This window comes from Pollachius pollachius, assembly GCF_949987615.1.
Source record: "Pollachius pollachius genome assembly, contig: scaffold_253, whole genome shotgun sequence".
NCBI lineage: Eukaryota > Metazoa > Chordata > Actinopteri > Gadiformes > Gadidae > Pollachius > Pollachius pollachius.
The window spans coordinates 5998-20000 of record NW_027641415.1 but is presented as its reverse complement, the minus strand read 5'-3'; the positions used below and the strand labels follow the sequence as shown (position 1 = coordinate 20000).

The following is a 14003-nucleotide window of genomic DNA, read 5'->3' as shown; positions in this document are numbered from 1 at the left end:
TGAACAGTGAGGTGAACACTCAGTGAACAGTGAGGTGAACACACAGAGAACAGTGAGGTTAACAGTGAGGTGAACAGTGAGGTGAACACACAGTGAACAGTAAGATGAACACTCAGTGAACAGTGGGGTGAACACACAGAGAACAGTGAGGTGAACAGTGAGGTGAACAGTGAGGTGAACACTCAGGGAACAGTGAGGTGAACACTCAGTGAACAGTGGGGTGAACACACAGAGAACAGTGAGGTGAACAGTGAGGTGAACAATGAGGTGAACACTCAGGGAACAGTGAGGTGAACAGTGAGGTGAACAGTGAGGTGAACAGTGAGGTGAACAGTGAGGTGAACAGTGAGGTGAACACTCAGGGACCAGTGAGGTTAGTGGCACCGCGGCGATGTGAGACTGGAGGTTATCTTCAAGCGTTTCGCTCCGATCTCTCAGCGAGCTCAAGTGGAGCAAAGCCCTCTCCCACGACGCCGGGATCTCACACAGCCAGCATCTCTGTACCCCCCCCCCCCCCCCCCCCCCCCGACACACACTCATCCCCCCCGACACGCACGCACATACAAACACACTCATCTCCACAGACACACAAAAATACATCCCCATCGTCCCTTTCCCCCCCCACATACACTCAACCACCGTCAATCCCAAACATACACAAACACACAAACATACACCCATCCCCACCACCCACACACACACCCCCACATACACACACACACACACACACATACACACACACACACACACACACACATCCCCGCCGGTGAGTGAGTCAGTGCCTTTTTATTTCTATGTTTCATCCCTTGACCCTTTTAAACGGCCGAAGTCACAAAATAAAAGAAGCTCTTTCCCGGCCCCCCCCGTCTCCCCCCCTCCCCCCCCCTCCCCCCGTCTCCCTCTATCTGCCTCCCCCCCCCCCCCCCCCCCCCCCTCTCTGCGGTCCCTCTCCCGTCCCTGAACCCTTTCACCGGGATCCACACAGGGCCAGAGTTGTAACACAAGACCCTTCTCCTTTGTCTCCTTTATTTTCTTTATCCTTTCATCTTTTTAAACATTCTGGGGAGCAGGGGGGGACCACTACTTGGTAAAGGAGAGAAAGAGAGAATGAATGTCTGTGTCTGTGTGTGGGGGGGGGGGGGGGAGAGAGAGAGGGGGAGACAGAGAGAGGGGAGAGAAAGACATGATAACCCCCTTTTGCTCATCTACAAATTTGAAATGACGGCCCTACTTGTCAACAAGACCATTCATGGGAGGTGTGTGTGTGTGTGCGCGCGTGTGTGTGTGTGCATCTGTGTTTGTGTGTGCGTGTATGTGTCTGTGAGTCTGTACGTGTGCGTTCGTGGGTGCATGCGTGTGTGTGTCTGTGTGCTTGCGCAGGTGTGTGTGTGTGTGTGTGTGTGTCTGTGTGCTTGCGCAGATGTGTGTGTGTGTGTGTGTGTGTGTGTGTGTGTGTGTGCGCGCGCGTGCGTGTGTGTGCCTGTGCATGCGTCCATGTGTGTGTGCGTGTGTGTCTGGGTCTTCGTGGGTCATAAGTAGAGTACCCTATAGTCCTCTCCTACTTTTCAACAGAGGACCTGTTGACCTTCCACCTTATCCCCATAGCAACCAATTACGTTTGAAAAGTGTGTGATTGCACTATTATAGTCCCGCTTTCTATAGCACTCCTCCACTGTAAGAGCTGCTGTTGCATCACTGGGTCCTCCAAAACAATTGAAGATAATTTAAGTCGATACAAAACAGCAACTACAGGATTTAAAACCATGTGTCCAAAAAAGAATATCCTGCCGATCCAAATAGGCCCAGATACTTAATCTCCTGCGATCTGCGTGACTCACGTCACTCAACTGGATACCTACTTGTTTACGCGCAGTCATTTGAAGTCCTTCAACGCACAGGCAGTGGACGGGAGCCAATAGGCCTGCATGTGAACAGCTCTCATAAGGCGGGGTGGGTCTGCGGAGGAGCAGGAGGAGGTAAAGGTGACCCAGGCACGCACATCCCTGCCTGACTTCCCTAAACCATTAGAGCAGCTGGACCGCTCAGACCCCTCGGACCCCACTTACGTCTGAGTCAAAACTTAACAAACTTTCCTTGTTTGTTTTTTTTACATAAAAAAAAAAGTCTCTACAATAACGCTCCTTTTTTTTTTACGCTGTATTATAGTTTTGTTTTGTATTTTTGATTGACACATTTAAAAATAGTTCTAGTTTGGTTTCGACGACCAAGTTGAGACTACCTCACAACTTTAGAAAAAAAAAGTTGGAAAAAAAAACAACAGAGCGCTGTTTTATCTTCAGTGAGCGTCTGGAGGTACTGGAGGAGCACGGGAGGAGATCGGCTGTACAGGCGGCCTGGAGACCACGTAAAGCCCTCGGCCAGCTCCTCTGATCAACCAGGGCTGTGTACGTCTACCCACCGGGCGACTCAGACCTACACACCCCTTCTCTCCTGGACTACCACCGCGACGACACTGGCTGATTCCTCCTTCAACTGAACCGCAGGGCCTGGTCCGATATGCGGGCCACACACCGCTTGGTTTCTCCAGGAGAGGGTTCGCACTCTCGGCGTCTCCAGCAGTGAGTTTTGGTCGAGCTCGGAACCCCACCATGTCTACCCGGACTATCCGCCCACCACGCGACACCGACGCGTGCGATCAGCCGAGCGGACTAAGCGTCTGAAGTTCTGCTCCGACTGATCCCCGAAGTGTTTCTCTAACTTTTTTTTGGTTTGCTGTGTCCACTGGCGACCGGACTCCCTGATCCATGTGGTTTCAGCTGGAAGGACGCGCGGTCCGGATCTCACCTAAACGGTACGGGACTCGACTCCTAACGCATGGACTCACACACTCGGACACGCACTCACTCACAACTGCTTTACCTGACGCCTCACACGTTTCGCCCGCATTTTGTGTAACGTTGGGTCGAACAGACACGTAAGTCATGATCATCGGGAAGTTCGATGATCGAACAGATTGCTCTGCGTAACCAGCAGACCGCTTCTTAATAGCCGTGATCATAGTTAATAGTTAATACAGGCCTGTTAACGTGGTGGGGGTTTATAGGCGCTGGCCTCGTTATGAGTGTGTTATTATTCACCCACCAAGTGTTTATCGGCTCAGCGTGTGTTCAGCCATAAGGAGAGCGGTTTTGATTGAGTTATTACCGCTCTCTCTCCGCATGGAGGCTATGGATCATTTGGTCTCTGGACTCGACTGCGTGCGTTAGTATGCGTTGTGTTTGGACCATTTAATTTGAGATAGACTGATAGATCGATAGATAGATCTAGACAGATATATAGAGATAGATATATAGACAGTGAGACAGATGGATAGAAAGTTGGATAGCTGGAGAAGGCCAGGCTCGGTTGTGAAAACAGATCAGGAGAGAGAGAGAGAGAGAGAGAGAGAGAGAGAGAGAGAGAGAGAGAGAGAGAGAGAGAGAGAGAGAGAGATCGAAGGGGAGGGGAAGTGGTGAGAGAGAGAGAGAGAGAGAGAGAGAGAGAGAGAGAGAGAGAGAGAGAGAGATCGAAGGGGAGGGGACGTGGTGAAGAGAGAGAGGAAGACAAACATTTACCTGTTTGTGTTTCCCTCGCCGCACACCACACTTTGCCCATGCCCCTGCTGTCATCATGTATTAAGGCCGTGTCCAGGTCGGACAAACAGAGGCCAACTACAGTGACGAGTGATCTCCTTCTTTCGGACCAGAGACCTCAGATCAGACGCTGTTCTGGACTGCATGAGGTCAATGTGTGTTGCGTGTGTTATGTACACTAGCGCACACACACACGCACACACACACACACACACACACACACACACGCACGCACACACACACACACACACACACACGACATTTATCAGACGCTTTTATCCAAAGCCACTTACAATATGTATATTTGTCAGAAGAAAGAGAAACAGCAATATATCGTATTCAACAAAGAAAGCTAGGATAAGATGCTACAGAATGCTAAACACACACACACACAGACACACAGACACACACACACACACACGCGCACACACAGAGAAACCTATTAGTCTCCTAGTGAGACAGTTTCCTGGCACTGCGCTCTCCTGATGGGTTATTTGTTAAACGGAGATCAGGAGCAGCGACCAGGTGTGTTACTGCTGCAAACAGCATCTGTTTTCTCCCTGCCCCCCACCTCCCACCCACGACTACACACACACGATTATTATTACACATGCATGCATGCATGCAACCAGGCACGCACACACACATGATTGCATGATTACACACACAGACACACACACACACACTTACACACACATGCATGCAAACAGGCCCACACAAACACACACATGATTAGAAACACACACACACACACACTCACGTACACACACACATGCATGCAACAAGGTGCACACAAACACTCACTCTTATCCGTCCAAATCTTCACCCTCTTTGGTAGACAGCACCCCCCAGCTACAGGAGTCTGAGAGCCGTGTTTTGTGTGTGAGTGCTCGATTTCACACCAAAAGTGACTTTGGTTGGGTGCTGCTAGCTGGGAGGGGGGCAGCGTGTGCAGACAGGGCCCCCCCATGGCTACGGATTAGCTGGGTGGCCCGGGTGCACTGCGGATGTTCCTGGAAGGCACCCTGGAGCCGGGGAACAACCTTACTTATCGGTCATGTGTTCAGTGAGAGGAAACTAAAAATGCGTCACTGCGCGCAAACGTCCCGGGGGAGAACCGGAGGTAGAACAAGTCGCCGTTACTGCGGCGGCGTTTCCCTGCACTAGGCGGACCTTTGAATGCCAGCCGCGCTGAGAAGTGAGCCTTTTCCTACCGTCAGCTTCACTGTTTACCGTCACGCTAGTTACACATTAGTGACACTGATGTCTTGAAGTGCGGTTACATGTGCAGTTCTGAGCTGCATCGACAGTAGTGGCCAACATCCACTTTGGGACCAAACTGAACGGGAAGGGGAAACATCCAAGCCTTTACTTCAAGGAGTGCGGCCCCTTTCTGAGAACATCCACTGTACATAATGTACGCAATTATTGTATGTTGTACGGCCTTGCACATAAAAAATACTGCTTGGCATTGTGTACCATCCTAGCTATCTTTGTTGTATATGGGGAATGGGTTCACCTAGTTTGTTCGTGCTTGGCACTTGGTTCTATGAACATCCTTAATGTACCGACAGACATATATTGTTGTTTTCTCTTCCTTCTGACAAATGTACTTAATGAAAGTCACGTTTGGATAAAAGCGTCTGCTAAACGCCCTGATTGTAAATGTAAATGTACACAGAGTCCCTGTAGGGTAGAGGACAATGTGTTTCGCCAGAGGGGCACCGGGAATATCAACAGACTTTGTTCATATTCGTAAGACGTTAACAGTATTACTGGGACTTTGTTCCCAATAATACTGATTAAATGGGTTGGGGGCGGGGTTATCATTCCAAGCTATCCTGAAGATAGTCACTGATGAATGTTACTTCACCAGGGACTGTGGGCGCTGCCTAGTGTCAGCAGGCAGCAGCAGAAGCCGAGTCACGTGACCTGTCACCGCAGTAATGGCGGCTGCCACGAGATTGTGGACCACAGAATGCATTTGTGGGATTCTTGTACCCTTTTTAAAGGCGACCGCAACTTCAACGCGGAGCAGTCACTGTTCAACGCGACATTCACCACGTCTTCACTCTGATGGTCTTTAACTCAACGTTCTGGCTGTAGTGTTTACCGGTCGAGTCGTGTTTGACCGTAGCAGTGTGAGCACTAGTTTTGAGGCGTAGCTCACCAATGTGTTCTATTTGGCAGTGCCAAAAACAGTGCCAAGAACAATTACTGGTTCTTCTGCCAAATTTGGCAGTGAAAGCATAAACCTTAAAAGGGTTGTAACTTGTTATCCGTTTTCTCGATTTGTCTAGCTTTCAGAATTGAAAAAATAATGACTTCCTTTATCTTTTTTTTTTTTCTGAGTACCCCCTGCAGTACCCCTGCGGTACCCCTAGGGTACCGCACTTTGAGTGCCACTGCCCCCCCCCCCCGGGCCACGGTGAGGAGGGGTTCACCGTGCCCCATAAAGACCTGTTGTTTCAGTGCCGAGCGACAGGGTACTTCCTGTTCTCGTTCCCCTGGCAGCGGCACGTTTCCTCTGGCTGTTTGTGTGCTTGGTGCCGGGGGCTGGGGGGGTGCCTGGCTGGGGCGGGCCCTGGTAAATGACGCGTGTCATTGCAGCAAATGGAGCGTGGTGATGAAGTGCTGTCACTGTCGCGCCACACTGAGGCCATTGATACCGGGGGCCGCGCGTGGCTGCTGGCCGACGGGGGGCCACGGCCGGGGGCCACGGCCGGGCTCCACCGGTCTGCTGCACTCGCGCCAGGCGTGCACACGCACACACACACACACACACACACACACAGACACACACACACACACATGTACATACACACACCTACACTAACACTAACCCTCACATACAGACACATGTACACACGCATGTACAGACATGTACACACACACACACACACACACACACACGTACACACAGACATACACACATGTACATACACACGCACACTAACACTAACCCACACGTACTGACACATGTACACACGCACACACTCATGTACACACACTAACAAACTAACACGACCCACCCCCCACACATACATTACACACGCGTACACACATGTTCTCTTCCTCTCACACACACGCGCACACACACACACACACACACACACACACACACACACACACACACACACACCTACAAAGTTATGCTCACACACATACACAGTCGCGTGCATGTACACACACACACACACACACACACACACACACACACCAGTGTAAGCGCACATATACAACACACATACATAATGTATATCTTTTTGTGTGTTCCTGGCTGTCCAGTGAGATTAAAGGTGCTCGCACACCGCCGCGCGGCAACCGCCCTCATAACCGCCTCGCTGCCGGAGGGTTCAGCGCGGCGGTGCGAAGCGCCGGGCGCTTTCAAAAGCGGCCGCTACCGCTGCCGCCGAAAGTTTCAACACGGGGAAAGCTGAGCGGTAGGGGGAAATCTGTTGCCGCGCGGCGGTGTGAAAGCAGCTTAAGACCACTGCAGGGCTGTTTTAATTGCAATAAAGCGTGCCGAGTGTTTCTCGTTAAACACAGGGCTGAAGCCAGTCAAATCGCTTGACTCACAAATTTCCACAAGTACACGCATACACGTACACACACACTCACTCACCTACATAGACACACACACACACACACACACACACACACACTCAAACACATAGACATACACACACGTGCACTCACACACACATAGACACACACACGCACTCACACACACATAGACACACAAACACACACACCGACCCACACGCCGAGAGACTTATTGTACCACAGCATATCTCTTTAATTCTCCCACATGTCATGCTACCTGGGTCCTGTTGAAAGGTGGTTTAAGACTTTAATTCACTATTAGTATTATACGTAATATTTCAAGTGTTTCATGGCACACGCTAGGGTTTGGCAACATCCATTTTTAAAACCGTTAAAACCTCTACCCAGAAAATCAAGGTTTACGGGTTCATCCTGTATAAAAATGGCCTTTCTCAATATTCTCAATGAATGACGATTTAGTTTGAGTCATGATTTGACCTTGCTCATTGGCGCATATCTTTCGTGCTTTTCAAGGTCATGGAGTTAGAATCATACGCACTTTGTACATCGCTTTCATCAATATTTATACAACCTAAGCTTTGCACACGCATCAACAATAATGCCATCGAGAATGCTATGAGGGGAAAGAAAAAACAGGGGATTGAGTCTGCTATTCAATTGAGGATTAAGAGTCAACAAATCAGATTCAATGTAAGCTAAAGGTCATTCATTAATTCTTCCTTTAGCATCTGACACACGCAATAGGCGTCCAGCATGTTGCTTGTGTTTCAGTGACTAAGACACTTTTCCAATCTTAATCATATTCTACTCTGAATGTCCGCAATCGGACTGAAGCCACTCACAGTAGGAACTCCCGGCGGTAGTGCCATTTTAGAGCCTTCACCATCATCGGCTCGGGCTCAAGCACATCCCATTGATGGCTGTGATTGTTGGCTGACGTCAGATCAGATTCCCCCCTGATTGGCTGACGTCAGATCAGATTCCCCCCTGATTGGCTGACGTCAGATCAGATTCCCCCCTGATTGGCTGACGTATTCAGCTCAAACTCTCCTCAGCAGCGAGTGGTTAGGGTGAACCCGGCACGGTTCAGTGGCAGTCAGAGAAATTCTATGAAAAAGAAGCACTTATTACGATATTTTGAGAAAGTATTGACACAGACGCCGTCATAATTTGCCAGTGATTTACCGTTTTATCGGAAAACAGCCCAACCCTAATGCGCAGAGAACTAAAGTCGCACACTGAGCGTGTGTGTGTGTTCTCATAGAAGTGCGTTTCTCTCTTGGTATGGGACGGGTGTGTTGTCACGGATGAGATACTGCAGAACATGTGTCGCATGTCATGCTCTGATTTAAACACACACACACACACACACACACACGCGCACACGAGACAGTTGTTATGATACAATAGCACTTAAGGGTGCTTTACATATAACAGGGAGCTTGCGTTGGCAGGGCCTGGCTCAGTGTGAGTCAAGGCAAACAGGAAGCCAGTTGAGCCATGACGTCATCCACAGAGCTTGGTGTGTGAGGGATGTGTCACCTACACTCTGAGATACGTCGCTGCTTCAGTAGCTTAAAATGTACCCCGCGCGGCCATGTTGGGTTCATCACTTGTCACGGAATTACCCCCTCGCTCACACACACACACAAACAGACTCACGCAGACGCACACACAGACACACAGGCACCCGCGTACACCCACACACACACACACACACACACAGTGGCATGCACATTGGCTCTCACGCAGGAACATACAAACAAGGGCATATACACAAAACATACATCCTTACACACACATACACACAGACACACACACACACATCCTTACACACATACACACAGTGGCAGACTTGCGTCTGCCATTGTGTGTATGCATGGACGTACGTGCACACACACACACACATGCCTGCTCACCCACACGCGCAAACACACACACACACACAAACACATACATCACACAGTGGCAGACTTGTGTTTGCACGGACGTATAGTGCACATACACACACATGCGTGCACACCAACACACATGCACAGGTGAACGCATAACTTCCCCCAGCCACTCCACCCCTCATCCACCTGCACACACAAAGGCTGTTAATCCCGCGGTTCGGCAGCACGGCGAGCCTTCGCCCCGTAACACTTGACATGCGTGCTATGTGTTCGCATTCTGCCACGTACAGGACAGCTAGAGTTACCTGTAAACACACACACACACACACACACACGCCCACAGCGAGATAAAGAGAGGCACGCAGCCTTGCGCTGTTGCCGTCCCGGGTGACTGTGTGCTGTAGCGCCACCGGGCAGAGAGGAGGGAACCTCCCCAGTTTAGCCGCATCAGTCGCATTCTACGCATTCCTCCTAGTTTAACTCGGTTCCTGGAGCCCGCCCCCTTCCCCTCAGAGCACGTCACGCGTGTTCAGCGCGACGTGACGAATGGTTCCGGTACCATCGCGCGGTACCGGACCGACCGGTACAATGGTGGTGCAACGGTACGCTTTGTGTGTGTGTGTGTGTGTGTGTGTGTGCGTGTGTATTAGTGTGTGTGTGTGTGTGTTTGAGTGGTTGGGGGGGGGGGGGGGGGCATGAGGCATTGAACATTTTTAACAAACTACTCATCGGCAGAGGAGTCAGCAGGGTGGGGGGGAGGGGGGGAGTACAGATAACTTTGTGTTTTTCATCTGCTGTTTGGATTCCTGTGTTGGAGTTGACTGAATCAGGGCCTCCTGCTGATTCAGGGGGGCTTGTGTGCAAGTGTGTGTGTGTGTGTGTGTGTGTGTGTGTGTGTGTGCGTGTGTGTGAGGGGGGATGAGGGAATTTCACATAGAGACTGTCATAAATAAATGGCCTGTTCAGCCCCTCGAGACTGTAACTGTGATCAAGGGCTATACAAATACAATTAAATGTAATTTAATTGTATTGAACTGAATTGGACTGAATTGAATAAAAAGGTCTGTCTCTAATGACTGATGTTTGTTTTTTGGCTCTGTGGGAACAAACCTGGCACCAGCGTGAGTTTTTCTTCGACAGAGCGCGGTATTCACCCGGTCATGGTCACAATGGGCCACGGACCCATCACTTGTTCTTCCACGCTGCGCAACACAATGAGAGCCAGGCGGCGAAGTCAGGGGATGGGCCGGTCGCAGACCCGCCACCAAACCTCTCAGAGCTCAAAACCGGGGCGGTGCGGCAATTATCAGCTTACGCCTTCGTCTTGTGTCAGGCTTGTGTTCCATTGATCCTCTCATGAACGGCAACGCCACTTCCTGAGCCAGCGGCAGCGCGCTCGGTGTCACAAACTCACGTCCTGCAGTGGGAGTTGTGTTCTTCGCTGGGACGAGAAGGCTTAGTAAGTCTGGACGACGAGCCCAGATTCGGTCACTAGTCTGGAGTCACTGAGGGGCTCCCCTGGGCTGGAGTCAGCCGCGACGACACACACGCTTACAAAAGGCTCGCTGGCACGCAGGGGCCCTAGTTGGCGGGCCTGCTGTGATCCTTTACGGCCCTGCTCTGCTGCGATGCATCGTATGTCAACGGCACAAGGCTCAACGTCATTTATGTATTCCTTTATCGATGGGCTATTACTAGAGTCCTCCAGATACCGATAATAGTAACGGAAATGCCTCTGATTCTGCCTAAAATGTAGTATCGGGTATCAGCCAGTACTCTGTTGTCGACAGTGAATGAACCGACTGTACATTGCTGTAATCATAAGAGAACCCTTCAATAAGAACAAGTGCTGTTAGTGGTTACAATGCTACAGGCTGCATCGGTATATACACTCTGTATCGGCCGATATGCAAGTTCAGGGATCGGTAAAAATGGTATCGGAACATCAACTGGAACATCTACATCAACACTCTACGGGTTATTACTGGTTGTATGGGTTTCAATGGTGGTTCAATGGTTCAATTGGGTGTGCTTGGCCTGCTCTTCATCAGATACAGTTTGGCTTGTTGCTGTCATGTCCTGATGGTAATGGGGCTAGGTGAAGTCTAACACCGGCAGGCCTGAGACTACAGCAGCAAATATCTGGTTGCCTGGAGCAACCGGGGTTTTTTGCTGTCAAGCCAAGAGTCAGTCGTATATCATGTTGAGACACTCTCCTGTGTGTGTGTGTGTGTGTGTGTTTGCCCGTGTGCATGTTTGTGTGCGTGCGTACTTCAAAGCTATTGTGAGTTCTTCAGCCAGACCACGCATACATCGGGCTGACATCCAGGCCAGTTTGTTTCAGAGTGTAAACCTTTTCCCTTCATCGGTCAGTCGAGCTGCGTTGTGCTCTTCTCAGGCACGTCGTCAACGCGGACCATGCTAGCTGCTGGTGTAGCAATGCTATGGGAAATCTCCTCGGTCGTAAAGGATAATTGAAGTCTCCCCGCTGCTAGGTTTGTTGTGGAAACCGAGCACTGCTATGAAACCCATCTTCCATTTCACAACAGCACAGAGACAGTCGCTGCTGCTGCGATCGCTTTACCCCGAGAACACAAATCCTCCGAACATGAGTGTGTGCCAGGTTTATAAATGATGCAGGTTGTCAGTGTCAGATCTTTCAAGGTCAGTCTCTCACGGGCTGAGGCGTGCTCAGAAAACCCAGCGCACCGCTTCTCACGGCGACCTCGCTCAACTCCATTCCTAGTTTTCCGCGAGTCCCTTGCCAAGATTCTTAAGACATTCCTCGGTAGTTGAAAACGCTGGGGCTCATAAACGTTAAACGGCAGTGCTCTGGGCCACCAATAAAACGTCTCACCTTAAAAACATTGTTATTGAGGTGCTTGTTTAACTTCTGAGGACACTTGGTTCCCAACACACGATGCTCCGCCTCTCACCGCCCGGTCTGTACTCACCTCTGGCTCTCTCTTCCTCCCTCTCTCCCCCTCTGCAGTTGATACGTCCTGGGAGTGATGCACTGGCTTCCCCTGGTTGCCATGGTGATCGCCTCGGCCCTGCCCTTCCCTTACAGCCCTGTGACCAGAATTGTCGCCGCGACGACGGAGACCAGCAGTGGTAGCCACGACGACGGCAGCGGCGGCGGCGGCGGCGGCGGCGGCGGCGGCGGCGGCGGCGGCGGCGGCTCCCTCCCTCCTCCTCCTCTGGCGGCGCCCCCGACGCACAACCGCTCCGATGGAACGGACCCCTACCTCCCCGCGCCCCCCCGTCCGGAGGCGGGCCACCGGACCCCCCGCAGCTCGGAGACGCTCCCGGGGCGCGGCCCCCCGGGGGAGCTCAGGACGGGGGCGGGCGGTCGAGACGAGGAGCGGGCCGACGGCAGCTCGTTCCGGGACGCCCCGGGGGTCCCGTCTCAGGGGGAGCCCCGCGGGACCTCCGACCTCAGCTGCGACAACGCCGACGCCCCCGTGGACGCGGCGGTAACCCGGGACTACCGGCCGGGCGCCACCGCCGCCGCCGCCGCCGCCGCCAGAGACTCCCAGCGGAAGGAGAACCTCCAGGCCTCGAGAGACGGAGGCACCGCGGGGAACCGCGACGGCCCTTCACCGGTGCCGGAGTCGGGTCTGGAGAGCCCTGCTACCGGCCCAAAGAGAGGGGCGGGACCCCAGAGCCCGGGGGAGGAGACCCCGGTCGCCACGGAAACGGGGGCAGGGGTCCCGCCGGGCGAGGGAGAGGGGAGGGGTCCGGGGACGAGGGTCCGGCCGGGCCCCGGGTCCGGGGCCGAGCCGGAGCCGGCTCTGGACGGCGTGCAGGAGGTGGACGAGCTGTTCCTGGACGCCCACCCCAGGGTGCTGTTCAGCCCGTCGGCCTCCCCGCCCCGCCATCCCCCCCTGCTCCTCATGCTGGAGAGCGGCGCCCTGCCCGAGGGGGAGGGCGCCGCGGGGTACGACCCCCTGGACGGCGAGGGGGCGTCGCCCAGCTGGGCGGCGGCGGCGGGCGGCGGCGGCGCCCGACGGACGAAGCGCTCGGACCTGTCGGACCTGCGGCGCGGCGAGCGCTCCGTGTGCGAGTCGGAGAACATTTGGGTGACAAACAAGAAGACGGCGGTGGACAACCACGGCCGCACCGTCACCATCCTGCCCGTGATCCAGACGCCCACCGGCCCGCTGCGGCAGTACTTCTACGAGACGCGCTGCCGCCGCGGGGACCGGCAGCAGGGCGGGCCGGCGTCCGCGTCCGCGCCGTCCCGCGGCTCGTCGCCCCGGGCGACGGGCGCGGAGGCGGGGCTGGGGCTGGGCGTGGCCGGCAGCGACTGCCTGGGCGTGGATAAGAAGAAGTGGAAGAGCGAGTGCAAGGCCAAGCACTCGTTCGTCCGTGCGCTGGCGAAGGACGCCAGCAACCGCATGGGCTGGCGGTGGATCCGCATCGACTCGTCCTGCGTGTGCGTTCTGCTGCCACGGGTCGGCCGGCAGGCGGGGGGCAAGGCGTGAGGGAGGGAGAGCCCCCAGGGGGAGCGAGGGAGGGGAGGGAGAGAGAGAGAGGGTGAGGGACATAGAGGGCGTGTGTGAGTGAGTGAGAGAGACAGTGAGAGAGAGTGAGAGAAAGGGAGAGAGAGTGCGTGGGTGAGTGAGTGAGTGAGAGAGAGAGAGACATAAAGAGAGGGAGTGAGAGATAGACTTAGAGGAGGAGAGACATAGAGAGAGAGAGAGTGAGAGAGAGAGACTTAGAGGGGGAGAGAGGGAGAGAGAGAGATTGGGTGGATAGTGGAAGACAGGAACAGGGAGGGAGGGAGACACACACACAACGGACACAGGAAGAGGGTGGCTGTGAAATATCTCGGTGGACCCTCTCGCATTCTGGACTAATCTGCCTTTCATTCAGTGTTGAAAGCTTCCTCATGAGACACGACCATTCATATACCTCCACCTGCCTCCTGCACCACCCTCTCATC

At 53.2% G+C, this 14003-nt stretch overlaps 1 protein-coding gene across 1 annotated transcript; it reads left to right on the top strand.

Annotated features, from left to right (window-relative positions):
• Positions 1-2173: 2173 nt before the first annotated feature.
• ntf4 (neurotrophin 4) lies at positions 2174-13542 on the top strand (the record flags this gene model as incomplete). The annotated part of the gene is made up of 2 exons (XM_079759238.1): positions 2174-2812; positions 12048-13542. Exon 2 carries the CDS (start codon positions 12067-12069, stop codon positions 13540-13542), a length of 1476 nt encoding a protein of 491 aa, XP_079615364.1. The 5' UTR covers positions 2174-2812; positions 12048-12066.
• Positions 13543-14003: the final 461 nt, after the last annotated feature.